General features: G+C 36.5%; 4 protein-coding genes across 12 annotated transcripts; all 4 read left to right on the plus strand.

The window, feature by feature from the left end:
• The first annotated feature begins 2580 nt into the window (after window positions 1-2580).
• LOC125200300 (putative late blight resistance protein homolog R1A-10) lies at window positions 2581-4323 on the plus strand. The gene has a single exon (XM_048097978.1). The coding sequence runs from the start codon at window positions 2581-2583 to the stop codon at window positions 4321-4323; it is 1743 nt and encodes a 580-aa protein (XP_047953935.1).
• Window positions 4324-8536: 4213 nt separating this feature from the next.
• LOC125216164 (putative late blight resistance protein homolog R1A-3) lies at window positions 8537-14014 on the plus strand. Of its 6 annotated transcripts, XR_007175372.1 has the most exons (3): window positions 8537-9002; window positions 9141-11154; window positions 12635-12836. XR_007175372.1 is itself a non-coding variant. In XM_048117821.1 (2 exons), exons 1-2 carry the CDS (start codon window positions 8591-8593, stop codon window positions 13751-13753), a joined length of 1158 nt encoding a protein of 385 aa, XP_047973778.1. In that variant the 5' UTR covers window positions 8537-8590; the 3' UTR covers window positions 13754-14014. The 6 variants fall into 6 exon arrangements, 2 of the variants coding, with proteins under 2 accessions (XP_047973778.1, XP_047973789.1); XR_007175365.1 differs by lacking the exon at window positions 12635-12836 and adding an exon at window positions 13706-14014 and having other exon boundaries at window positions 8537-11154; XR_007175368.1 differs by lacking the exon at window positions 12635-12836 and adding an exon at window positions 13095-13261 and having other exon boundaries at window positions 8537-11154.
• Window positions 14015-16927: 2913 nt separating this feature from the next.
• Window positions 16928-19555, plus strand: LOC125200311 (putative late blight resistance protein homolog R1B-12). Its single transcript, XM_048097984.1, has one exon. It carries the CDS (start codon window positions 16928-16930, stop codon window positions 19553-19555), a length of 2628 nt encoding a protein of 875 aa, XP_047953941.1.
• A 1788-nt stretch (window positions 19556-21343) lies between these two features.
• Window positions 21344-27182, plus strand: LOC125211866 (disease resistance protein RPP13-like). 4 transcript variants are annotated; one of them, XR_007174578.1, is made up of 3 exons: window positions 21344-24036; window positions 24300-24332; window positions 27132-27182. XR_007174578.1 is itself a non-coding variant. In XM_048111828.1 (3 exons), the coding sequence occupies exons 1-3, from the start codon at window positions 21376-21378 to the stop codon at window positions 25275-25277; spliced, it is 1206 nt and encodes a 401-aa protein (XP_047967785.1). In that variant the 5' UTR covers window positions 21344-21375; the 3' UTR covers window positions 25278-25668. The 4 variants fall into 4 exon arrangements, 1 of the variants encoding a protein (XP_047967785.1); XR_007174577.1 differs by lacking the exon at window positions 27132-27182 and adding an exon at window positions 25217-25668; XR_007174576.1 differs by lacking the exon at window positions 27132-27182 and adding an exon at window positions 25272-25668.

Here is a 27182-nt window from a genome sequence, read left to right on the forward strand (position 1 = left end):
CTTGCAAAATGTGATTTATGCAAAATAAATGTTGTTATGCAAGTGATTATATGTTGAGACTGTTATGAGTTGAACAATAAAACTCTATGAAAAATCCTATATGAATTGTGATATACTTGATATGTGATGAACGACATCTATGAGAATGAACTTGAGCATGCTGCTATACATAGTTGTAAGTCGTGCCGTGAATGAAAATTTGGTGATGATATCGAACTTGGAGGCACCAAACGTCGAATACGAGACGATCGACTTATGAGAACGAATCGCGAAGCGTTGAAACGCGAAAATATATATATACATATGCACACCTTTTGGCACGGAAAGAAAATTCCGTTATTTCTTGATATGATATTATCTTCACACCTCCGTCGTTCGACGCATACACATATATATATATCTATCGTACTCTCAGCATCAGTTGAAATCTTATATACTATTGATAATTTCTTCGATCCTTGTTCTGATGCTGAGATTTCTTTTGTAGATGCTTAATCATTATTACGCACTGATGCGCGATCGTTACGCGAAGAACAATGAGATATATGAGTATGAAAATATATTTGATTATGTTTTAATATGCTGGTTTGCATGATGTAGAAAGCTCACTACAAGAGCAATGTACTCCTTATGTCCATAATTAAGTGCCTCACGTTTCCTTTTTCGTCCATCCATAATTAAGTGTCTCATTTGTCTTTTAGTCCTACTTTTGGTAATGGATTCTACATTCCATTAACTCGTTTCACTTATATTTTATTCGAAAACTAGGTCATACATTGCACTAACTTTTCTACCTACTTTTTATTATATTTCTTAAAACCCGAGCAAGTCAACTTATATCACTTAATCGTGGATGGACGGGGCATGAATATAGGTGAAGATCTTAAATTTGCTCAAACTTGATGCTTCACGTTGGAAAGCTCTCTGCAAATGTAAATTTGCTTTTGTATTTACATTAGTTATATGTAGGAGTTTATTCACTTCTGATTCACAAACTGGTCAACATATTAGACAAAGAGTGATAGGCTGATTTGTGTCACTTGTTTACGATCGAGTTTTATGGATAAAATGAAACTTATCTGCATGAAAAGATGCTTTTGCAAGGATATTTGGTGATTTTGGATAGGCACGAGGGAGAGCGCATGGACTAGAGAAGATTGGCCAATCGGTGGGCCTAAGCTAAACAATGAAGGGATTTCCAGTTGCGAAAGTGGGAGGTTTACTTCTCGAAGAGCTGCGCGCGTGGGTATTGTTCGGCGATTGGGAGGAAGTATGTAAGAAGTAAATATATCCCAAACAAAGAATTTGAGTTTTTTAGTTCTATTTCTACTTAGAACTCTCTAGCTTAGTTTTACAACTCTCGCATTTCCAATCCTAGTTAATTGTTACCTTTGCTATATGAATGATATCCCTTAGTTGAAGTTCATCAATCAATATGTGGATTGTTGAATTTCTTGAGCCAAGCATGGTTCGATATATTTGTTCTGCCTTAACAAGATTGCTAGGATGAATTGCAACTAAATTGATAAGACTTACATTCAAGTCATCAAACAAAATAATGAAAATGGGCATCATTAACCCAAATATTATACATTGCCATTTCCAATATCGTAAGCAAAATAAACATAATATAAGTTTGATCATCATATATTAATGAATCATTGCCCAAGTCAAGTTCAAATCAAAGCAGGTGATTTACATGGAATTTTTTAAGTTTAAGGTTGTATCTTATATTGCCCCCTTGTTCATAAATACTTTATTTTTAATATAATGAATCATTAAAAAAATAATACGGATGCAATTAAATTATTTATATGTAGTCAACTTTGAATTACATTAACCTAATTCATCATCTAAATATTGATGGTAAACGTCTTCATCTTACTGATTTGGTATCAAATACATGTGATGGTGAATATAATTTCAAAATAATAATGTAGCGGATTATAGCATGCATGATAATGATATAGTGTTCGAGTCATCAAACAAAATAGAAATGGGCATATCATTGATCCAAATATATATTATGTGGTCGTTTCCAATATCGTAAGCAAAATAATCCAAATGTTGATTTGATAATCATATATTAATGAATCGTTGCCCAAGTCAAGTTCAAATCCAAGCAGGTGATTTACATGGAATTTTTTATGTTTAAGGTTGTATCTTATATTGTCCCCTTGTTCATAAATACTTTATTTTTAATATGATCAATCATTAAGAATTAATATGAATGCAATTAAATTTTCAATAGTCAACTTTGAATTATATTAACCTAATTCATCATCAAAATATTGTTGGTAAAAGTCTTCACCTTAATATTAGTCAATTGACTAATTTGGTATCAAAATACATTTGATGATGAATATAATTTCAAAATAATATAGCGTATTATATGACATGCATGATGATATAGTGCTGACTTTGTAGAGATTAGGCACAAAACAACAATTTTCATTTTAACAACTGCAGTCCACAAATTTTAAACACTTGATTTGCATACCACCGGCGTTTCCTACACAGCCGCGTCACCACCACCTCCGCCACCACTTCCCGTTGTCTCTTGACATTTCATATCGAGTCATGGCGGCTTATGCTGCATCGTCTTCTCTTAAGAATACAATTAAGCATATTCAACAATCGTATCGTATTTCGCTGGCTTCCCCTTCTTCAGAAATCCTACAACCAGCCTACGAGGCCATGTCTCGTTTGCAAAAAGTTCTTGTCCAAATCTTGGTTACAAGCAGACTTAGAATTAAAGTATATCCAATTCAAGTAGTACGCTTATTGAATGAAGAAGAGAGTAAGAAATTACTTGGTGAGAAGGTATTCGGTGAACGGGGTTTCCCTTTTAGCCTTGAAAAATTGGGAGAGAAGATTGCCAAAAAATGTGAAGGTCTTCCACTAATGATAGTCACAGTTGCACAACTCCTTTCTGAAGAAGACAAGACCACGGAATACTGGACTGAGGTAGCTGACATACAACATAGTTCAGTGTTCGTGGATGCATATAATCAAATATCTGAGGTACTTTTTCCAAGTTATGACTACTTACCTCAATATTTAAAAATGGTTTTTCTCTATTTGGGAGCTTTCCCTCCATATAGTGATATTGAAATACACAACCTCTTCCACCGGTTGTGTGCTGAAGGGTTTCTTGAACCGATTGAAATACAAACTTCCGAAGACTTTATGGATAGTTTGGGGGATTTTATGGATGGAGAACAAACTTTGGAGGACTTTATGGCCCAATGCTCGGCAAAGCTTGCATATTGGTATCATCTTATTTTACTTGAATCAAATCCAGAATCTTGGTTTTCAAAAAAAGAGTTTCGCGTGCATTCTTGTTGGCAACACTTGTGTAAGAAAGAAGCTAGTGAGATAAAGTTTTTGCATGTTTTAGAAAGTTGTGATGATGTTTTGAGAGATCAGCGTCGGTTGTGTGCTCATTCAAACACTTTATTTGCCTTCAAAGAAGTGTGTGATTCAATAACAAGCGATTGTGCATCCACTGTTCGTTCTCTACTTTGTTTAGGTGCTTACCACCAATATCCAGTGTTAATACATGACATGGATTTCAAGTTGTTAAGGGTACTAGATGCTCTTAAGGTTCGATTTTACAATGTCCCACATGAACTTTTGAAACTAGTTTGTCTAAAGTACCTTGCCCTAACTTGCAACAAAGAGCTCCCTATTTCCATATCCAACCTTTTTCACCTTCAATTCTTGATTGTCCATCCACATATGCACATTAAAAAGCGTGGATTTCTATCATATATGCCGATGGAAATTTGGGATATGCAAGAATTACAACATGTTGAGGTTTTGGGAACAGACCTACCAACCCCTAACTTTGATGCTACTTTGGGCAATGTCTCCAGTGTTATTGGTGTGAGTGCAAAGAGTTGCACTAGAGAAATTCTTAAAAGAATTCCTAATTTAAAAGAATTAGGAATTCTATTAGAGTTGAAGCCTTATGAAGATGATGACGATGGTAGCAATTCATTGATTGACTTTGATTATATATCAGAGGAACTCTGCAATTTGCACATACTTTCTTATTTTGTATTGAACCCTAACATGAAGTACGAGTTTGTGGTTCCTCTTTCTATGTTCCCATCAAGTTTGACAAGGTTGGAGTTGAAAGGTTTAGGATTTGCATGGAGGGATATGAATCACATTGGTTCGCTAGTACCAAATCTTAAGGATCTCAGGTTAGAACACTATGCCTTTCGAGGCCCAAAGTGGGATATAGAATCCGGTTGTTTTTTAAATCTTGAGACACTTGTAATTGAAGACACTGATTTGGTGTGCTGGAGTCCTTAACTTGGAACTCTCCCAAGCCTTGGCCTTCTAAGTCTACGGCATTGCTACAAATTAAAAGAGCTCAATTGGTCTCCTGCAATGGTCACATTGCGTACAATTGAATTAGTTGAGTGCAATCCGCTAGTTGTTGCTTCAGCCAGGCAATTAAGACCAGAATCTCTCTTTGTAATTCGTTGCTACTCTTCTTTTTGATATGTGAAATTCTAGTTATACTCTCAACTTGGTGAACAAGTTAGTCTTCCAACTTCTTTCAGGTTGTATAAACAATCTCTATCCATTTCTTCCTAAAGTAAAATGCGTGTGATTGTGATTTAAGCTTTAGGCATTTCTCTTATATTTTACTCCTTCCGTCCCACCAAAGATGACCCATTTTTTTTTTTAATTTGTCTCAACCAAGATGATGCAAAATAAAGTTGCATAAACTCATATACCGTCCAAGAAAGGGGTCATATTTCTTGGGATTAAGGGAGTAGTAGAATGTGTATTAAGTTATTGACTGCTCTTTTCCTTAACAGTTAGTCTATGAATGAGAATTTGACATCTAAAATGAGTGTCCGATACAAGAAATCTTGTGCTGCATTGATTGTATAAGCTAATCGTTGTGAGGTTTATAAACCAAATGAGCTTTTAATGATAGGCCAGATTTTAGGATGAGTTCCCGTGCTTGGTATATACGAAGTTGATGCTTTCATTTGGAGCCTAACAACTTGGAGTAATATCTAGGTATTTACAAAAAATCCATGCTTTAGTTGCTTGTATTGTAAAAGCAATATTTTTATAATATATTAATAATAATATTCAACGTTAAATCTAACTGGTGTCAGAATATTTAATGATACAGTGTTTCTAGTGTAGAATACTTTGGTGAAAAATATATCTAGTATTTCAAAATCATATCCTCAGAAAAATGAATCCCTTAATGGCCCACGAAGTGGTGGCATAGGAAAGGAGCTGATCGTGGCCAGCAGATATGATAATATACACATTTAAGTACTGGGTCATGGACTCATATTTAATACTCCCTGTCCTAAAAAAAAAAAAAAGACTAATGTCATCCTCAAAACTAAACTAAGTCTAAAAGCATCTACAATGGTAAATAGGTCAGCCATAGGCTAGCCTATTTCTCCTCCTTCCACATCATCCAGCACTAAAATTCCTCCTGCCACATCATCAGGATAAGCAACTGGACAAGCAATAGGCTAGCCACATCATCAGCACTATTAAATAAAACAATTAAATTTATGGAATTAAATTTACGACACATATACGGGAAAATTCGTTAATTTTATTTAAATAAAAAAAAGTACATTAACTAAAAATAAAAAAAATTACATAATAAAAAAAAATTCCGGCTTCCACACACGAGCCCCCGCTCCACTCTACTCCTCGTCGCCATCGCCGTCATACTCGCCGCCACCAGCTGCACCCCCGGCATCTGATCCCCCCAACTGTGCCGCGAAGATATCCAAATCGACCCGCATACTCTCAAGCATTGAGTGAAGAAACCTCTTCCCCACGGGTCAGTTGCCTCCCTCCATTCAGCCAAGATCTTGTGCATCTGTTTAAGCGTTGATTGACGCGCGTAGAAGGCAAGCTCGGCTGGCGACTTGCCAGCAGGGGGGATGCCAACTGGACCTCCTGGGACCTCTGGGCGACTCCCATCGCTGCCCGTTGCGCCCTCCTCTGACCAATCGCGCGAGTGCGGCGAGCGAAGGATGAAGGGGATGACTCTTCTTGAACTTCCTCGGGTAGGTCGTGGGAATCGCCGCTGCTGCCGCTGTAATCACCGACATAGTTCAGTCGCTGCTTCTTCGGCCAGCCAGCATCGACACCCGCCCGGAACTTCTCGGAATCCATCAGCACCAGATAGCAGTTCCAATAGGTGATTTCCTTATACAGCCCCAACACGAGGAAGGCTTTCTCCGCTATCCTCCTGCAGCCCTCATCAGTCTGGCCCACTGGTCTTCATGCAGAGGGCGTTGGTGTACAAGCCCGCAAATCGGGAGTCAGCAGCCCTGATTCGCTCCCACCCCTTCCGGCACTCCTCCGGTGTATGCCTTCCCATGCGGGAAATTCCTCTTGTAGGTTGCTGCAATTTTAGCCCACATGCTGTCGATCCTCTGATTGTTCGAAACGAGGAGATCATCACAAACAGACACCCAAGCCTTGGACAGCGCGACGTTCTCATCATCCGTCCACTTCCTCCGTACACTGTCGTCATCAGCCGGCTGCGACGACTCGCCTACCACCCTTTTGCCCTTCTTCTTCTTCTTCGGTGCGCCCCGACCCTGCCCCGCCCCTGACCTATTCCCTCTGTATGAATGGGTGTGTCTTCGTATCGAACGCCCGGTACCAATAACTCCTCTATGGAGAAAGTGTCATCTCCAGTGAATTGAGTTTCCACTGGGGTCGATGTGTGGGAAGATGTAGTCATAAAATCAATAGTGGGGCGATAGACATTGTCCCCCACCCCTGGCGTCACGGTTTGCACGGGCTGCAGCCCCGCCTGCCACCCCGGCATCATCTGCATCCTGGCTCCCCAACCGGGCATCATCTGCATACCGGGTTGCATGCCCAGTACCCCCTGCCCGCCGCCCTGCGGCATCATCTGCTGCCAAGGGTACATGTTGTAGTACTCGCCGCCCATCTGCCCCCATCCTGCTCCCGCGGATACAATGGGAGTTTGAGTCCCGCTCGTCGCTGGAGTAGACTCGTTGTTGTTATCCATTTCGCGTTGTTGCTCTTGTACAGAAATTAAGAGAGAGAGAAAACTCGTTAAAACAAGTGGTGCGAATGAAAATGACGTGAAAATCGCTTATATATAGTATTTCAAAAATTTAATTAAAAAATAATTTGCGCTGGCCGATCGCTCGTCGGTCGCCAGCCTACAATGGCAGCGAGCGGATCGACAAGCGTCCGAGAATCGGCGAGCGCTCGCCGAATTTCTCGCCGATTCCACGCTCGCCGATTGCAATGGTTCGGCGAGCGGACCGACTAGCATCGGGAATCGGCTAGCTGGTCGCTCGTCGACCATTGTGGATGCTCTAAATGTAGAAATTTTTTAAGGGTTTAGCAATATAAGAATATTAACTAATAAATAACTCTACATTTTACTAACACTACTTCTACTACCTTTTTCAGTTTTTTTACTTTTTTTATCTATCTTTCTTATTTTATCAATTACATTTTAAAACTCTTGCTATTTATAAGTTTGTCTACTTTTTTTTAGGATGGAGGATGAAGTATTCTGCAATATCACATCGTCACAACTCATATCTTAACAAGCAAAATGGACAGACAAATGGGTCACATCACCTATTTATATATCACAACTACCCACCGAACTATAATTGATCAAGTTTTTATGTACTCCTATCACCTATTTATATATCACAACTACCCACCAAACTAATAATTGATTTAAGTTTTAAACATAAAAACTTGCACCTCAATATATCCAAAAATAAGTAACTTTATACTCCTATGCTCCAATAAAACAAACTTTTATATTAGTACATCCATCTAAATATATATTTCTCCTTGGCAAAATAAAGTTCAAAATTTCAAATATAGTGTAGTATCAAACACCTGCTTGTTCAAATTGACACTGAGACCACCCTATATCTTCAACAAACAAATATTCCTTTATTCCAATTGAAGATTAGTACTTCCTTTCTTCGTGATAACATATCTCACTTTGACTCTGAACAAGTTTTTAAAAATACAGAAAAGTGACGGAAAAATGTGTAGAATTAATATGAGTCATATTCCAAGATAGTAGTATTGTATTCATTTTCGACACGTTCTAGGATAGTTGAATCATTTATTTTTTTAATTAAAGTGAGACTTTAAATAGTGTACTATGTGGGACTAGTTATTATATTATAAAATCACGAACAATTTAAATTCTTGTAACTAGATTTAAAAAGAAAATTTAAATAAAAATAAAATACTAATGTTATCCTATAGTGTAATGTTGAAAACATCTTCAACAGATGACCATATGAAAACATTATTTGTGAAACATTTTTTTTTTAATTAAAAATTATTATCTCCGACAATTCTGACTGTCAACTTCAATAGTTGAGCAGCTATGGTTATATTTTTACTATACTACTAGTAGAGTAAAATGTAAAATGAGAAACTAAAAAACATAAATGGATATAGATTGTATGGAGTAATAAATTGCTCAACCACCTACCGCCATAGCCAACTCCTCTCCTTCGGCTTCGCAACAACAACCTATACTTCATATTTCATTCAAGTCATGGCGGCTTTCGGTGCTGCGATTTCTCTCAAGAATACCCTTCAGACTATTCGACAATCGTCTCGCATCTCTCTAGCTCCTCCTCCTTCACAAATCTTACGACCCGCCTACGATGCCATGGTTCGCTTGCAGAAAGCTTTGCTAAAGTTGGAGGAGACCGGATACAGCAAGATCAGGACGGAGGTGAATGCTTTGGACGACCGAATCAAAGAGGCCATATGGGAATTCGAAGATTTACTAGAATCTCATGTGTATCAGCAGATTCTTCCACAAGTTGAAGGTGAGAGAGATCACTTGTCTTTCTCGGTAGATCTGCAGAGTCTGCGACAGAGTGTTGATTGCTTTGTGGAGATGGTGGCGGTGATGGAAGTGGAGTTCGAAACTAAACTGCTGAATATGCCTGAGGAAGAAGGTGAGCCTCTTTCCTCAAGAATTGATTGTCGTGGAATCAACTCAAATATGGTTGGATTATCTAATAAATTTGAGAATGTGCGGGATTATCTTCTTCGGGAAAGTAACTGGAACTGCTGTAAAATTTTGGGGATGGCAGGAGTTGGAAAGACAACATTTGCTAAGAAATTATTTGACGATCCATTACTCAAGAGTCATTTCGAGCTTCGAGTATGGGTTAAAGTGGGCAGAAAATGTGAATCTAATGAAATATTACGATGCATTCTTGCTCAAGTGGATCACGACCAAATTCTTACCCAAGGAGACGAAGACAACGATAAGAAATTGGTTGGACTATTGGAAGAGAAGTCGAAGGATAGGAAATGTTTAATTGTGTTGGATGATGTATGGAAATGGGATGCGCTCGTTATGGATAACTTGCCACAAGATAATGTTCGAATATTGCTAACAAGCAGGCAAAATATAGAAGAAGAAAGTAAGAAACTACTTGGCGAGAAGGTGTTCGGTGAAGAGGGTTTCCCTCCTCACCTTGATGAACTAGGAGAGAAGATTGCCAAAAAATGTGAAGGTCTTCCACTTATGATAGTTACAGTTGCAGAGCTCTTATCTAAAGAAGGAACAACCACGGAAAATTGGACTGAGGTAGCTGAAAAACAACATAATTCAGTATTCGTGGATGCATATGATCAAATAGCAGAGGTACTTTTCCCAAGCTATGACTACTTACCTCAACATTTGAAGATGTTATTTCTGTATTTAGGAGCTTACCCTCCATATATAGATATTCAACTACACATCATTTTAAACCTGTTGAAAACTGAGAGGTTTCTTGAGGCTTTAAGTAAACAAATTCTGGATTATATAAGAGCTTTTAATGATGTTTTGATCCAAGTCATATTAAGATTCTTGGTTTTCAAAGGATATGTTTCGTGTGCATTCTTGCTGGCAGCACTTTTGTAAGAAAGAAGCAACTAGGATTAAGTTTTTGCATGTTTTACACAGCTACGATGATGTTGTGAAAGATCAACGTCGGTTGTGTGCCCATGGAATCTCTTTATTTTGCTTCAAAGAAGTGTGTGAAAAAATAAAAAATGATTGTGCATCCACTGTCCGTTCTCTCCTTTGTCTTGGTCCTTACCACCAATATTCAGTGCCAATACATGCAATGGATTTCAAGTTGCTCAAGGTACTGGATGCTGGAAGGGTCCGATTTTATCATTTCCCACTTGAAATTTTCAATCTAATTTGTCTAAAGTACCTTTGCCTAACTTGCAACAAAGAGATCCCGGTTTCTATATCCAACCTTTTTCACCTTCAATTCTTGACTATCTATCAGCATTTGAACATAAAAAAACGTGGAGCATTGTCATGTATGCCAGTGGAAATATGGGACATGCAAGAATTAAAATATATTGAGGTGAGGGGAAAAGACCTACCGACCCCTGATTCTTCTGCTGCTGCATTGGATAGACTTTTCGGTCTTTGTGGTGTGAGTGAAAAGAGTTGCACAAGAGAAATTCTCAAGAGAATGCCTAATTTAAGCATGTTAGAGATTGTGGTAGAATTGGACGAAGATGATGATAGAAACCCATTGAGTAACTTGGGTTATATATCAAAGGAACTCAGATATTTGAATTCACTTACGTATAATGTGAAGTATCCTGATATTAAGCGTGTGTTTATGGTTCCTCTATCAATGTTCCCATCAAGTTTGAGAAGTTTGAATTTGAGAGGCTTAGGGTGTCCATGGAAGCACATGAATGACATTGGTTCGTTGCTACCAAATCTTATGTACCTCAAGTTACATAACTATGCCTTTCGAGGCCCCGAGTGGAATATAGAATCGGGAAGTTTTTTGAAACTTGAGACAATTGTAATTGAGGACACCGATTTGGTGCGATGGATATCTCAACAGGGAAGTCTCCCAAGGCTTCGCCTCCTAAGCATGTGCCATTGCTACAAATTACAACAATTCGATTGGACGCGTGATCCCTCAATGGTCACCACTACAATTGAGTTAGTTGAGTGCAATCCCTCAGCTGTCGCTTCAGCCAAGCAATTAAGACCTGAATCTGTCTTTAGAATTCGTTCTCACTCTTCTTTTTGATTCGAGAAATCTTGGCTCGACTCTCAACTTGGTTAACAGTTAACAGGTTAGTCTTTATTTAATTTGCACAAAACAACATTAATTCACTTCTTTCTTAACTAAAATGCTTGTGCTAGTAAGTGTTTTGGTTATAGTTTAGTGCAGAGGTGTGTTTTAGGTTGTTGGCTGCTTTTTCTTACTTGTCATTCTATGTATGGGAGTTTGATCACTAGAATGGGGGAGGTTTAAATCACGTAGCATGTTTACATATATATATATATATATATATAGATGTGTTGTCATTTAAAATGACAACACATCTTAGAGTAACACCATACCACCATTCCTAGCCAATCATTTGTACACATGGACGAATAATAAGCTGCCATGTGGCAATCATAAAAATTGCTCAAGGGTAAATTTTCGCGGACTGCAATATCCAATACACTAGCGAAAAATGCAATATTATACACAGAAAAATGCAATATGCATTTGTAAAAGTTATAATTGAATTTCGACAAATTGCATTTTTTATTGTTGAGTTTTGCATTTTCGATATTGACTGTTTAATTTGCATTTTATATATATACGGATTGCATTTATATATGTGAAAATGCAAAACTTAACAATAAAAAATGCAATTTTCCTATAACTAAAATGCAATCTGCGGAAATGCATGAACAACTTCAGAAATGTGTATTGCATTTTTATATATACAATAGAAATGTGTATTGCATTTTTATATATACAATATTGTATATATAAAAATGCAATACACATTTCTGAAGTTGTTCATGCATTTCCGCATATTGTATTTTAGTTATAGGAAAATTGCATTTTTTATTGTTAAGTTTTGCATTTTCACATAAATTGCATTTTATATTGTTAAGTTTTGCATTTTCACATATATAATTGCAATCCGTATAGATATAAAACACAAATTAAACAGTCAATATCGAAAATGCAAAATTCAATAATAAAAAATTCAATCTGCGTATAACAAAAATGCAATCTTTCGAAATTCAATTATAACTTTTACAAATGCATATTGCATTTTTTTGTATATAATATTGCATTTTTCGTGCCACGTGGCAGCACGTGATTGGATGTACGTTAGCACTTTAAAATTAGTTAGCATATTAGTACATCCCTATATATATATATATATATATATATATATATATATATAGGTTTGTGTTAAAATGATAACACCTCTTAAAGTAACACCATACCACCATTCCTAGCCAATCATTTGTACATGTGGACGAATAATAAGCTGCCATGTGGCAAGTTCAAGGGTAAATTTTCGCGGACTGCAATATCCAATACACTAGACGCAATTTTTCTCGATCTGCAATATCCAATACGCTAGACTGCAATGTATAGATTGCAGTCTAGCGTTTATACTATTGCAGTCTAGCATATATAATATTGCAGTCTAGCGTGGTGGCACAGTGTCATTTTAAGAGTATTGTCATTTTAACGCACCCCTATATATATATATATATATCGCTCACATGTTATATTAATTACTTCTAATTTTTCAGGAAATGAGAGGGCAAAAGGGGTCACATAGCAAAGTATGATTCATTTCAATTGTATTAGTAATACCATGTTGTTTCACAAATATAAGCATATATAGTGATTTGTTGGATTTCTTGAGGTTTATGAAACCCAAATACTGGAAATTTTGTAACCGACACTACTGTGATTTAATTTGTGTGAAAAATACTAAAGTCAACAGCGATATGTTTGATTATGTTATAATATGTTGGTTTGCATGTTGTATAAAGCTCACTAATGTACTCCTGATACGAGCACTATTAGTTAGATAAACTAGGATTTGCATATCTTTTCCATATCTTTGTTTTTTTTTTCATTAAGTTAGTTATTAGCATTATAAATAGGAGTTATTGTAATCATTTGAGAAATCAATGAATATATTATTTTCACCAAATTTAACGCGTGCAATAAGAATATTTGCGTGCTCTCTTTGTTGCTGATCAGAAAATGTCCGTGAAACAACAAATCATGACCTTTCCTCCGAGCTTGACGAAGGACCGATCACCTTATCTTTCCGAGAAGTTAGTTAACCGGCCTCGTTACGGAGAACGTCTGTGACAACCGTTGCTTTCATCCCGTACTCATGCACAATCAAGTGTCTCATGTTTCCTTTTTCGTCTATCCACAATTAAGTGTCTCATTTGCTTTTTACTACTTTTGGTAATGAACTTCACATTCCATTAACTCGTCTCACTCACGTTTTATTAGAAAACTAGGTCCTACATTGTACTAACTTTTTCTATCTAGTTTTTATTACATTTCTTAGAACCTGAGCCAAGTCAACTTTATATTACTTAATCGTTGATTGAAGAATCAAGAATATAGGAGAAGGTCTTAAATTTGCTCTAAATGATGCTTCACCTTGGGAAGCTCTCTAAAAATGTAAATTTGCTTTTGTGTTTACATTAGTTATGTATGGATTTTATTCACTTCAAGTTCACAAACTAGTCGACACATTAGAGAAAGAGTGAAAGGCTGATTTGTGTCACGTGTTTTCGATCAAGTTGTATGGATAGAATGGAACTTATATGCATGAAAAGATACTTTTGTGGCAGGGATCTGTGGTGATTTTGGATAAGCTCGAGTGGGAGTGCATGGAGTAGTGAAGATTGGCCAATCTGTTGGCCTCAGTTAAACTATGAAGGGATTAAGAGAAAGTTACTTATTGAAGAGGGTCTACCAGCTCAAATGTGCCGCGCACGTGGGTACTACTGTTCTGTGGTTGGGAGGAAGTATGTAATAAGAAAATTGTAGGTTTAGTTGGATGTTTTTGCATATTTTAGTTCGTTCGTATTTCATCACCATGTTTGAACTTGTTGTTCCATTTAAGGTCGAAAGGAGGACTGATGACAATGCCAAACTAACCGTAGATGTCAAAGTTAGAGTAGGATAACATACTAAGTGTTTATCATATTTGATTGCTTGATGATTTGCGTTCATTTCAGATAATTTATGTTCAAGTTCTTAGCCTATGACCTCTGGTTCATTCTACTTATCAGGAGGTTGATCAACTTGAAAAAGAAGTTTTAAAGACTGAGGTAAGATTCTTCTAAGCTCTGCCTTGTTATACTTATTTAGGATTGTTGGTTGTTGGTACTGATCAAATGTATGTTATGCCATACTTCTTTGCTTATTTGTATTGCAATTTACTTCCTTATCTGCATGCCTGTTATAGTTTTATGCATACTTTTTTGCTTTTTCCTCATAATAGTATAAAGCTCAAGAAATTTAAGTGGACTGTTATATGATGAGACTTGATGCTAAACTCTAGAGTCTTTGCCTCATCTCAATGAACCACAAAAAGAACAAATTCATAAAATTTCTAACGGAAATTGTCCGTCGGTAAAATAATCACAAGAAACAAGATAAGATTTCACTATCCACATCGTAATCCATCTGAGATGTCGTCCCATTCAGTCGGTAAAATTTATTGACAATGAATTTTCATCGATAACACTGTTTACCGATGAAATAGTGAAATTACTAAAGGATCTTTCGGTTGGTAAACTTGTTTTTAAGTAGTGCACCAAGTTCAGGGGAAACTCTAGAAAAATAAAAAAAGTTGAGGGAAAAAACAAAAATCGTGAATGTTTGTGAATTTGCAGGCAAATGATCTTGTTTTAGTAAAAATGACGTTGTTGTAACGATTGATGTTTTGGCCTCATTGACAACTCTCAATTTGGAGAAGAATGAATTTTGAATAAAGAATCAAGAAAGATTAAAGTTCTTTGAATGAAATAAAATACTAAGTTAATGTCTTAATCCTATACAATAAAACGGACAGTAATAATGTTGAAAATGGGTCTCTCCTTAAAACATCATAATCCAAAATTAATACTCCCTCCGTTCCATAGTAGTGGAGACATTTTTTTTCGGCACGGAGATTAAGAAAAAAGTTGTGTTGGGTGAGTTAAGTAAATGAAGAATAAAGTAGGAAATGAAAAAGGTAGAGAGATGTAGAGAGAATAAAGTAAGAGAAAGTAAAGTAGGTGGGAAGAAATGTGTTGACTTTTACCAAAAAAGGAAATAACTCTACTACTATGGAACGTACCAAAATGACAAAATGACTCTACTACTATGAAACGGAGGGAGTACTAAATATGCATTCTTAGATTTTGAAATGAGTGAATGAAATTAAAGCTCACAAATTTCAGTAGACAAAATATCAACAAAAGGATAATATCGTCATTATATCATCATATGATAATTTTCGTGGGTGTTTTTTTATATCAACATAGTGTATTACAAATATCAACAATATGACATGAGAATATCAACACAAGTATCGTTATTATATCATCATATGATAATTTTCGTGGGTGTTTTTTTTAATATCAACATAATGTATTATAAATATCAACATTATGACATGAGAATATCAACACAAGTATCGTCATTATATCATCATATGATAATTTTGGTGGGTGTTTTATCTATATCAACATAGTGTATTACAAATACCAATATTATGACATGAGAATATCAACACAAGTATAAGAAAATATCAACACAGTTTTATTGATATTTTACCTACATTATATTTTGATTTTGTATACACTATATTAAGATTTTTTTTTTGCATTTGTTGATAATATCTGCTTATCAACATGTAAGAAAATTGAAATATAATTTATCAAATTTCATCATCTGAATATCATCCGAAACATATGCAATTGAAATCTCGTTGGAATCCTCATAAAATTATCTTTAATTGGATATATTTTTTGCGAAAAAATAATTTAAATTGAGAGAGTTACGTAAATTTAAAGTTTTAAGATGATTTTGATTAGAGAGAATTAACGTTAATACCCTTTAAGTTTATTTAATAATTTTTTAATTTAAAATATAATGCGTGGCATTATTTCAACCGCTAAATCTTCTAATCTAATAGCTAAAATTTAGTCGATCGCTAATTAGTTAGCAATTGATCGCTTCGTGTTGAAAATATCTTAAACAGAGGACCATAAAACAAACATTACCAATAAAAGACATATTACAAACATTATCTGTGAAACATTTTGTTCTTTCAATTTAAAATTTTTATTTCCGCAACTGCTTAAATTAGTTTTCTATTAATGCTGATGTCGACTTTAATAATTTATCAGGTATGATAATTTAATATTTAAATTGCACTATTAGACAATTGATCCACCAAATGTCTCATTTGCTATTGTATTAATGTTGGTAATATATCTAATATTTTCACTATCTTTATTTCATTTATATTATATTATAAAATTAGGACTTATTTTACACTCCCTTCGTCCCGCTTTAGCAGTCCCATTGACTTTTCTGCACTCGTTTTGTAAAAATGATAATAAATAGTTAAAGTGGAGAAATAATAAAATAAAAAAGAGAATAATGTAGATAAGACGTTTCTCTATATTATTCTCTTTTTTACTTTAGTATTTCTCCACTTTAACTATTTATTATCATTTTTACAAAACGAGTGCAGAAAAGTCAATGGGACTGCTAAAGCGGGACGGAGGGAGTATTAATCTTTTTTCATCCACTTTTTATTATACTCCTAATTTTTAAAATTTGTCAATCCAATCAAATTTAGCCTGTATTGATTGATGGAGGGAGTTTTATACTTCTTACTGTGTCATTGATAGCCGGCAAAAATTAGTCCTATGTCCAATTTCACCTCCACTTAATGACAAAGAATTCCGGCACAAATTGTTAAAATTTCAAGAAAGTTCAAATATTGAATTCACTTTTACATAAATCCTACCGCCGTTGCCAACTCCTCCATTCCTTCGGTACTCAATCAAGTCATGGCGGCTTACGGTGCTGCGATTTCTCTCAAGAATACCATTCGGTGTCTTCTACAATCATCGCGCATTTCACTAGTTCCTCCCTCTCCACAAGTCATACAACCCACCTACGATGCCATGGTTCGCTTGCAGAAAGTTCTGCTAAAATTGGAGGACACCGGCTACACCAAGATCAGGACGAAGGTGAATTATTTGGATGAGCGAATCAAAGAGGTCGTATGGGAATTCGAAGATTTACTAGAATCTCATGTGTACGAACAGATTCTTCCACGAGTCGAAACTGGGAGAGATCACTTTTCTTTCCCGGTTGATCTGCAGAGTCTTAGAAAGAGCGTTGATTGCTTTGTGGAGAAGGTGGCTGTGATGGAGGCGGAGTTCGATATTGAACTACTCTCTATGCCTGAAGAAGAAGGTGAACCTCTTTCCTCCAGAATTGATTTTGGTGGAATCGACTCAAACATGGTTGGATTATCCGGTGAATTTGAAGAAGTAAGGGCTTATCTTTGTGCAGAAGATGACATGAGTTGGTGGTTGCCGGTTATTGGGATGGCAGGAGTTGGAAAAACAACATTTGCTAAGAAATTATTTGACGATCCATTAGTTAAGAGTCATTTTGAGCTTCGAGCATGGGTCAAAGTGGGAAGAAAATGTGAATTCCATGAAATGGTGCAATGCATTCTAGCTCAAGTGGATCCCAACGCTCACATCCAAATGCTTACCCAAGGAGACGATGGCGACGATGAGAAATTAGTTGGACTCTTGCAAGAGAGTTTGAAGGATAAGAAATGTCTAATTGTGTTGGATGATGTATGGAAATGGGACACACGAGTAATGGATACCTTGCTAGAAGAGAATGTCCGAATCTTGCTAACAAGCAGGCAAAATATTAAAGAATGTCCAACTAAGGGTACACTACGCTTGTTGACTAATAAAGAAAGTAAGAAATTACTTGGCGAGAAGATGTTTGGTAAAGAGGGTTTCCCTCCTCACCTTGATGAACTTGGAGAGAAGATTGCTAAAAAATGTGAAGGTCTTCCACTTATGATAGTTACAGTTGCGGAGCTCCTATCTAAAGAGGAAACAACCACAGAAAATTGGACTGAGGTAGCTGAAAAACAACATAATTCAGTATTCGTGGATGCATATGATCAAATTGCAGAGGTACTTTACCCAAGCTATAACTACTTACCTCAAAATTTGAAGATGTTATTTCTGTATTTGGGAGCTTTCCCTCCATATACTGATATTCGACCACACATCGTCTTTAACATGTTGAGTTCTGAGGGGTTTCTTGAATCTTTTGGTAGTCAAATTTTGGATGATTTTATGAATGGAGAAACTTCTAATTTTCATTTGTACGAATGGGTGGTACACCTTGCTTTCCGGTACTTCCTCGTTCTCTTCAGTGTCACTCTTGATTATTGGTTTTCTAAGAAAATGTTTCGTGTGCATTCTTGCTGGCAGCACTTTTGTAAGAAAGAAGCAACTAGGATTAAGTTTTTGCATGTTTTACAAAGCTACGATGATGTTGTGAAAGATCAACGCCGGTTGTGTGCCCAACACATGTCTTTATTTTCCTTGAAAGAAGTGTGTGAAAAAATAAAAAATGATTGTGCATCCAATGTACGTTCTCTCCTTTGTCTTGGTCAATACCACGAATATGCGATGCCAATACATGCAATGGATTTCAGGTTGCTCAAAGTACTGGAAGCTGGAAGTGTTCGATTTTATCGTTTTCCACTAGAAATTTTCAAACTAATTTGTCTAAAGTACCTTTGCCTAACCTACAACAAAGAGATCCCAGTTTCTATATCCAACCTTTTTCACCTTCAATTCTTGACTATCTATAAACATATGAACATTATAAAACTTGGAGCTTTGTCATGTATGCCGGTGGAAGTATGGGACATGAAAGAACTACAACATATTGAGGTATGGGGAAAAGACCTACCGACCCCTGATTCTGTTGCTGCATTGGATAGACTTTACGCTCTTATTGGTGTGAGTGAAAAGAGTTGCACAAGAGAAATTCTCCAGAGAATCCCTAATTTAAAGAAATTAGGAATTGTGGTACAATTGCAGCCTTATGATGAAGATGATGATAGAAACCTGTTGAGTAACTTGGGTTTTATATCAGAGGAACTTCAGAAATTGGATACACTTCAATTTACAGTGAAGTATCCCGATATTAAGCGTGAGTGTATGGTTCCTCTATCAATGTTCTCATCAAGTTTGACAATGTTGAATTTGAGTGGCTTAGGGTGTCCATGGAAGTACATGAATGACATTGGTACGTTGCTACCAAATCTTAGTAACCTCAAGTTACAAAACTATGCCTTTCGAGGCCCAGAGTGGGATATAGGATCTGCTTGTTTTTTGAAACTTGAGACAGTTATAATTATGGACACCAATTTGGTGCGATTGAGAACTATGCACGGAAGTCTCCCAAGGCTCAAACTCCTAAGCCTACACCATTGCTACAAATTACAACAACTCGATTGGACTCGTGGTCCCTCAATGTTCACCACTACAATTGAATTAGTTGAGTGCAATCCCTTAGCCATCGCTTCTGCCTATCAATTAAGACCTGAATCTGTCTTTAAGATTCATTGGTACTCGTCTTTCTGAATTCCTACCTCGATCGACTCTCAACTTGGTTATCGGGTTAGTCTTCCTACTCCCTTTAATTTGCATAAAACCACATGAATTCACTTCTTTCTTAACTAAATGCTTGTGCTTGTAAGTGGTATGGTTATATTGTATTGCAGATTTGTGTTTTAGTTTGTTGGCTACTTTTTCTTCTTAATTACTAGTCTTTCTATGAATGGGAGTTTGATCTCTAGAATGGGGGAGGTTTAAATCACGTAACATGTTTTGAACATATTTATGGCTCACATGTTATATTAATTAACTCTAATTTTTTAGGAAATGAGAGGGCAAAAGGGGTCATATAGCAAGGTATGCTTCATTTCAATTGTATTAGTATTACCATGTTGTTTCATAAGTATAAGCATATATAGTGATTTGTTGGATTTGTTGAGGTTTATGAAAGCTATGAGTTAATTTGTGTGAAAAATAATAAAGGCAACAGTGATAAAGCTTCATAGAAATTAGGAAACAATGAATATAGGTGAAGGTCTTAAATTTGCTCCAACATGATGCTTCACCTTGGGAAGCTCTCTACAAATGTAAATTTGCTTTTGTGTTTACATTAGTTATATGTAGGAGTTTATTCACTTCTAGTTCACAAACTAGTTGACATATTAGAGATAGAATGATAGACTGATTTATGTCACGTGTTTACGATTAAGTTGTATTGATTAAATGGAACTTATCTTCACGACAAGATGCTTTTGTGGCAGGGATCTGTGGTGATTTTGGATATGCACGAGTGGGAGTACATTACTTAACGAAGAGCACGCTACCTGCTCACATGTGCCGCGCTCGTGAGTACTGTTCTGCAGTTGGGAGTAAGTGTTTGATAAGAAAATGTATCACAAACAAAGATATCGGAGTTTGCTACTTTTGCTTTTGTTGAACTTGTTTGGTCTTTTCTTTTTCAGTTTTTTTGGAATTTATGATGTTCTGTTGATTGCGTATAGTGTGTGCATTTGTTTGTAACTTAATATCTGCATATTACTTATGATGTTTTTATTTAGTTGATGTGTTTAACATAGTACAATAAAGTTGTGGTGGGCTATCATATTTAATGCTATTGTTGGGCAATCCATATTTACAAATGTTGGGCTCACTTGATCAAACCCAAGGTTGGGAGAGATATAGAAAGTCTCTCTCTTTTATATTTGGGGGCTTAGAAATGTAAAACAAAATTAATTGAAAATGTTAGTAAAATATGAGTCTTATTACTGATATCAAAAACACAAGTCATATTACTAATACAATTAAAAAAAAAAGTATTGGAATTGATTATTTCAGCGAACCTCTATTGTCGGAAAAATATTGAAAAATCTCAGAGGAGAAAATTCTAGAAAAATAAAAACATCAAGGGAAAACAAACATCATGAAACCGAAATATTGTCTTGTTTTAATGATTGTCGTTTTTGCCTCATTGACACCTCCGACGATTACGTGAGCCTCAATTTGGAGAAGAATAAATTTTGAAGGTGAATCATGAACAATTAAAATTCAAGTATTTAGATTTAAAAAGAAATTTAAAATAAAAATAAAATTCTAAAGTTAGCCTATAGTATAATAAAACGGACACTGATAGTTGAAAATATCTTCAACAGATTACCATAAAACAAACATTATCCATGAAAAATTATTATTTCCGACAATTGTGACAGTCGACTTTAATAATTGCGCAGGTACTTTCATTATCAATGCTGACCGCTTTCATCAATAATTGAGCAGCTGTGATTACCAATTTCTGTTTAACAAACCAAAATTCCTCCATCTTATACTTGATACTTCAATCAAGCTAAGTCATGGCGGCTTATGGTGCTGCAATTTCTCTCAAGAATACCATTCAGACTATTCTACAATCATCTCGCATTTCACTAGTTCCTCCCTCTCCACAAATCTTACAACCCGCCTACGATGCCATGGCTCGTTTGCAGAAAGCTCTGCTAAAATTGGAGGAGACTAGCTACAGCAAGATCCGGACGAAGGTGAATGATGTCGACGACCGAATCAAAGAGGCCGTGTGGGAATTCGAAGATTTACTCGAATCTCATGTGTATGAACAAATTCTTCCACGAGTCGAAAGTGAGAGAGATCATTTGTCTTTCTCGGTAGATCTGCAGAGTCTCCGACAGAGCGTTGATTGCTTTGTGGAGAAGGTGGCTGTCATGGAGGCGGAGTTCGATATCGAACTATATAATATGCCTGAAGAAGAAGGTGAACCTCTTTCCTTAAGAATTGATTTTGGTGGAATCGATTCAAACATGGTTGGAAATGGAATATCCGAAGAATTTGTAGCTGTCAGGAATGGTCTTTGTGCACAAGATGGCAGTAGTTGGTTGCTACCAGTTATTGGGATGGCAGGAATTGGAAAAACAGCATTTGCTAAGAAATTATTTGATGATCCATTAATTAAGAGTCATTACGAACTTCGAGCATGGGTCAAAGTGGGCAGAAAATGTGAATCCAATGAAATATTGCGATGCATTTTAGCTCAAGTGGATCCCAGCACTAGTGACCAAATGCTTACCCAAGGAGACAACGATGACCATGAGGAACTAGTTCGATTGTTGGAAGAGAGGTTGAAGGATAAGAAATGTCTCATTGTGTTGGATGATGTGTGGAAATGGGATACACAGTTAGTGGATAAATTGCCAAAAGAGAATGTTGGAATCTTGCTTACAAGCCGACAACAAATTAAAGAATGTAGAATTGAGTGCCGACTGTGCTTGTTGAATGATGAAGAAAGTAAGAAATTACTTGGCGAGAGGGTGTTTGGTCCAAAGGGTTTCCCTCCTAACCTTGATAAACTAGGAGAGAAGATTGCAAAAAAATGTGAAGGTCTTCCACTTATGATAGTCACAATTGCGGAGCTCCTATCTAAAGAGGAAACAACCACAGAAAATTGGACTGAGGTAGCTGAAAAACAACATAATTCAGTATTCGTGGATGCATATGATAAGATCGCAGAGGTACTTTCCCCAAGCTATGACTACTTACCTCAAAAATTGAAAATGTTATTTCTTTATTTGGGAGCTTACCCTCCATATACTGATATTCCACCAAGCGTCATCTTAAACCGGTTGATAACTGAGGGGTTTCTTGAATCTTTTGGTAAACAAATTCTGGATGGAGTAACTTTTGATCATCTTTTGCATGAATGGGTGACACACCTTGCTTCCGGGTACCATGTTGTTCTATTCAATCTCACTCTAAATTCTTGGTTTTCAAAGCTAATTTTTCGTGTGCATTCTTGCTGGCAGCACTTTTGTAAGAAAGAAGCAACTAGGATTAAGTTTTTGCATGTTTTACAAAGCAACGATGATGTTGTGAAAGATCAACGTCGGTTGTGTGCCCATCACATCTCTTTATTTTGCTTCAAAGAAGTGTGTGAAAATATAAAAAAAGATTGTGCATCCAATGTACGTTCTCTCCTTTGTCTTGGTCCTAGCCACGCTTATGCGATGCCAATACATGCAATGGATTTCAAGTTGCTCAAGGTACTGGAAGCTGGAATGGTCCGATTTTATCATTTCCCACTTGAAATTTTCAAATTAATTTGTCTAAAGTACCTTTGCATAACCTGCAACAAAGAGATCCCAGTTTCTATATCCAACCTTTTCCACCTTCAAATCTTGATTATCAATCAACATATGAACATTAAGACACGCGGAGCTTTGTCATGTATGCCGGTGGAAGTATGGGACATGCAAGAACTACAACATATTGAGGTATGGGGAAAAGACCTACCGACTCCTAATTCTTCTGTTGCTGCATTGGATAGACTTTCCAGTCTTAAGGGTGTGAGTGTAAAGAGTTGCACAAGAGAAATTCTCAAGAGAATCCCGAACTTAAAGGGATTAGGAATTGTGGTAGAATTGCGGCCTTATGATGAAGATGATGATAGAAACCCATTGAGTAACCTGGGTAATATATCAGAGGTACTCAAGTATTTGAAAATGCTTACATATACTGTGAAGTATCCTGATATTAAGCGTGAGTGTATGGTTCCTCTATCAATGTTCCCGTCAAGTTTGACAGCGTTATATTTGAGTGGCTTAGGGTGTCTATGGGAGCACATGAATGTCATAGGTTCGATGCTACCAAATCTTGTGTATCTCAATTTAGAAAGCTATGCCTTTCGAAGCCCCGAGTGGAATATAGAAGCAGGGAGTTTTTTGAAACTTGAGACCGTTAAAATTGAGGACACTGATTTGGTGCGATTGATAGCTCAACAAGGAAGTCTCCCAAGGCTCAAACTCCTAAGCATACGCCATTGCTACAAATTAAAACAATTCGATTGGACGCGTGATCCCTCAATGGTCACCACTACAATTGAGTTAGTTGAGTGCCATCCCTTAGCCGCCGATTCTGCCATGCAATTAAGACCTGAATCTGTCTTTACAATTCGTTGTTACTCTTCTTTTTGAATTCCTAGCTCGATCGACTCTCAACTTGGTTAACGGGTTAGTCTTCCTTCTCCCTTTAATTTGCACAAAACCACATGAATTCACTTATTTCTTAACTAAAATGCTTGTGCTTGTAAGTGGTTTGGTTATATTGCATTGCAGATTTGTGTTTTAGGTTGTTGGCTGCTTTTTCTTCTTACTAGTTATTCTTGAATGAAAGTTTGATCTCTAAGATGGGGGGTGGTTTAAAGAACGTAACATATTTTGAATATTTATAACGCTCACATGTTATATTTATTTACTAGAGTATCACTTTTCAGGAAATGAGAGGGCAAAAGGGGTCAGATTGCAAGGTATGATTTATTTCAATTGTATTAGTTAGCATTATAAGCATATTGATTTGTTGGGTTTTGTTGAGGTTTATAAAACACAAATAAAATTACTGTAACCGAACACTGCTGTGGGTTAATTTGTGTGAAAAATACTAAAGAAAACCGTGATAAACCTTCATAGAAATTAGGAAACAATTTGATAAATGTGTAGGAAAATATATTTATGTTTTAATACGTTGGTTTGCATGTTGTAGAAAGCTCATTACAAGGGCAATGTACTCCCTGCGTCCACAATTATGTGTCTCACGTTCCTTTTTTCGTCCATCTACAAATAAGCGTCTCATCTGCTTTATACTACTACTTTTGGTAATAGACCCCACATTTCATTAACTCGTCTCACTCACATTTCATTAACTCGTCTCACTCACATTTCATTAACGCGTCTCATCTGCTAGGTCCTACATTGCACAATATTTTTCTACCAACTTTTTATTACTTTCTTATATCACTTAAAATGGTCGGATGGAGCATGAATATCGGTGAAGTTCTTTAATTTGCTCTAACTTGATGCTTCACGTTGGCATGCTCTATACAAATGAACTTGCTGTTGTGTATGCATTAGTTATATGTAGGAGTATATTCACTTCTAATTCACAAAACTGGTTGATATAGAAGAGAAAGTGTGTGATATGATCCTATCTGCTAATTATTTAGTTATATTTTGATTTACCATATCTTTTCCATATTCGTTTAGATATTTGTTTCTTGTTCAATAAGGTAGGATAGTAGTATTAGAGTATTATAAATAGGATAGATTGTTATCATTTTATTCAATCAATTAATGAAATGATTATCGTTTGCTCACTTGTGGTTGATAAGGCTAATTTCATGCATCGGTTATGTAGTGAAAAACACTTTATTTTACTGGGTCTAACGCAATTTTTAAGTCGGAATCGCTAGATCTAGGAAGAGCTGGAGGCAATGGACTAGCGAAGGAAAACAAAGGGAAGTGAGCAGAGTTGAAGAGAAAAGAAATGGTTGGACGAAGGGAGTCAATAGCTGAGGGAAACAAAGACTATTCATACCTCGCTGGACCCACTTCTACGCCTATAAATAAAGGAGCATGCAGCACACGCCAGAGAGAGGATTTTGCTCTCAGCTCACACACTCACACACACACTAGGGAAAAATGGGAATTCTGGGATAGTTAAGGGTTTCTAGGGGTTTCATCTTCGGAAAAAGCTAGTGGTAACACCGTCCTCACGGAGGGCGAAGAAACAATCAGTTTACACTCAGTTTTTTGCATTTTTATTCCGTCGAACTTTATCGTTTTGGAAGTCGATTTGGTTGCTGGCTACTTATCGGTTATCTATGCATTTAGTTTATGTCATGTTGGTGTTTATCTTGTGTTGATTTACGTTGATTCATTATTTTTGAGGTTTAATTTCGGAAGTTGAATGTTATTCTCTGTTTTGGATAATTATGTGCTTGATCTGGGAAAGAGGTTGTGGATCTGTGTTGTTGTTGTTGATCGGTGGTTGTTTGGCGAATCTGTAGCTATGGATATACTTTTGGTTGGAGTTTGTTTCGGATGCTTGGATCCGAAGTGGATTTAGCATCCGAGGTTGGATCTGAACAGGGGAATCAAGTTGTGCATGGATTTCGAACACTTTTGCTCTCTTCTCATTTTACTTCGTCTAGTAGTCGCAGATCTGCTGTAGTTTTAATTGTTCTTCGTTTAATTGCTTTAAATTTCACTCTGCTTCGTTTTCGATCCACTTTCCATCTATGTTTCTACTAAAATTTTATGCAAATTATTGGAGAAGATGATATCGATGTTAGTTAGTACTTTAGTTAGTTGTGTTCCAGCTTTTCATCCGTACTTTACCTTTTCAGCAAATGGTCCACACCGTCAGTTCATTTCCCAAGTCTAGGTAATTTAGGAAATAGTTTCTTAGATCTAGTGATTGTCTCGTTTTCCAGTTATATGCATGATTTCTGTTCTGCCTAGATCTAGTTGTTAGCGTAGCAGATTTCACTCCAAGTTTAGTTTAATTTCCTCAACCCAAAAATGCGTGGCAGCAGCCAACCCAAAAAATAGTCCTGAATCCTTGAGCATGTTTAATTGCGCATTCATCTACGTGGGATCGATCCCTACTTTCCTGTGCTAATTTTAGTATACGTGGTTGAGGGTTTTGAAGCGATATTCTATGTGTCCGACGACCGAGATCTTCCAACGATCCGTGAGTTCCTAGACCCTGTGATCTAGTGGATTCGTTGGACCTAGGGGGCTTGTTATTCCTTTCTAAGCACGCAGTCTAAATACAAAAGCAGTTAGTAGCAGATTCAGCTTCAGTGGTGTATCAAGAAATTTAATTTATCGCTACAGACGAGATCGCATCTTGCGCTCAGCTCTATCACCAGAGATCACCGCCGCCACCCAAGCACCGGATTAATCGACACGCTTAGGTGGCGGCGGTGATAGAGCTGAGCGCGAGATGCGATCTCGTCTACAGTGATGAATAATTAAAATTTCTTGATACACCACAAGTGGGCAAACAATAATCATTTCATTAATTGATTGAATAAAATGATAACAATCTCTCCTATTTATAATATTCTAATACTACTGCCCTAATTTATTGAACAAGAAACAAATATCTAAACAAATATTGAAAAGATATGGTAAATCAAAAGATAACTAAATAATTTGGAGATAGGATCGTATCAGAGTGATAAGCTTATTTGTGTCACGTGTTTTCGATCAAATTCAGTAGATAAAATGGAACTTATCTACATGAAAAGATGCTTTTGTGGCAGGGATTTCCAGTTGTGTGATTGAGAGAAAGTTACTTATCTTAGAGCGCGCTA

The sequence above is a fragment of the Salvia hispanica genome, chromosome 1 (assembly GCF_023119035.1).
Source record: "Salvia hispanica cultivar TCC Black 2014 chromosome 1, UniMelb_Shisp_WGS_1.0, whole genome shotgun sequence".
Lineage (NCBI taxonomy): Eukaryota > Viridiplantae > Streptophyta > Magnoliopsida > Lamiales > Lamiaceae > Salvia > Salvia hispanica.

Excerpts from the sequence above, each read along its gene's own strand:
- LOC125200300 (XM_048097978.1), top strand. The coding sequence starts at position 2,581 with ATGGCGGCTTATGCTGCATCGTCTTCTCTTAAGAATACAATTAAGCAT.
- LOC125216164 (XM_048117821.1), top strand. The coding sequence starts at position 8,591 with ATGGCGGCTTTCGGTGCTGCGATTTCTCTCAAGAATACCCTTCAGACT. Across the intron at positions 9,701-13,705 it reads CATATGATCAAATAGCAGAG|GGATCTGTGGTGATTTTGGA; the intron begins GTACTTTTCCCA and ends CTTTTGTGGCAG.
- LOC125200311 (XM_048097984.1), top strand. The coding sequence starts at position 16,928 with ATGGCGGCTTACGGTGCTGCGATTTCTCTCAAGAATACCATTCGGTGT.
- LOC125211866 (XM_048111828.1), top strand. The coding sequence starts at position 21,376 with ATGGCGGCTTATGGTGCTGCAATTTCTCTCAAGAATACCATTCAGACT. Across the intron at positions 22,543-24,299 it reads CATATGATAAGATCGCAGAG|GAAATGAGAGGGCAAAAGGG; the intron begins GTACTTTCCCCA and ends ATCACTTTTCAG.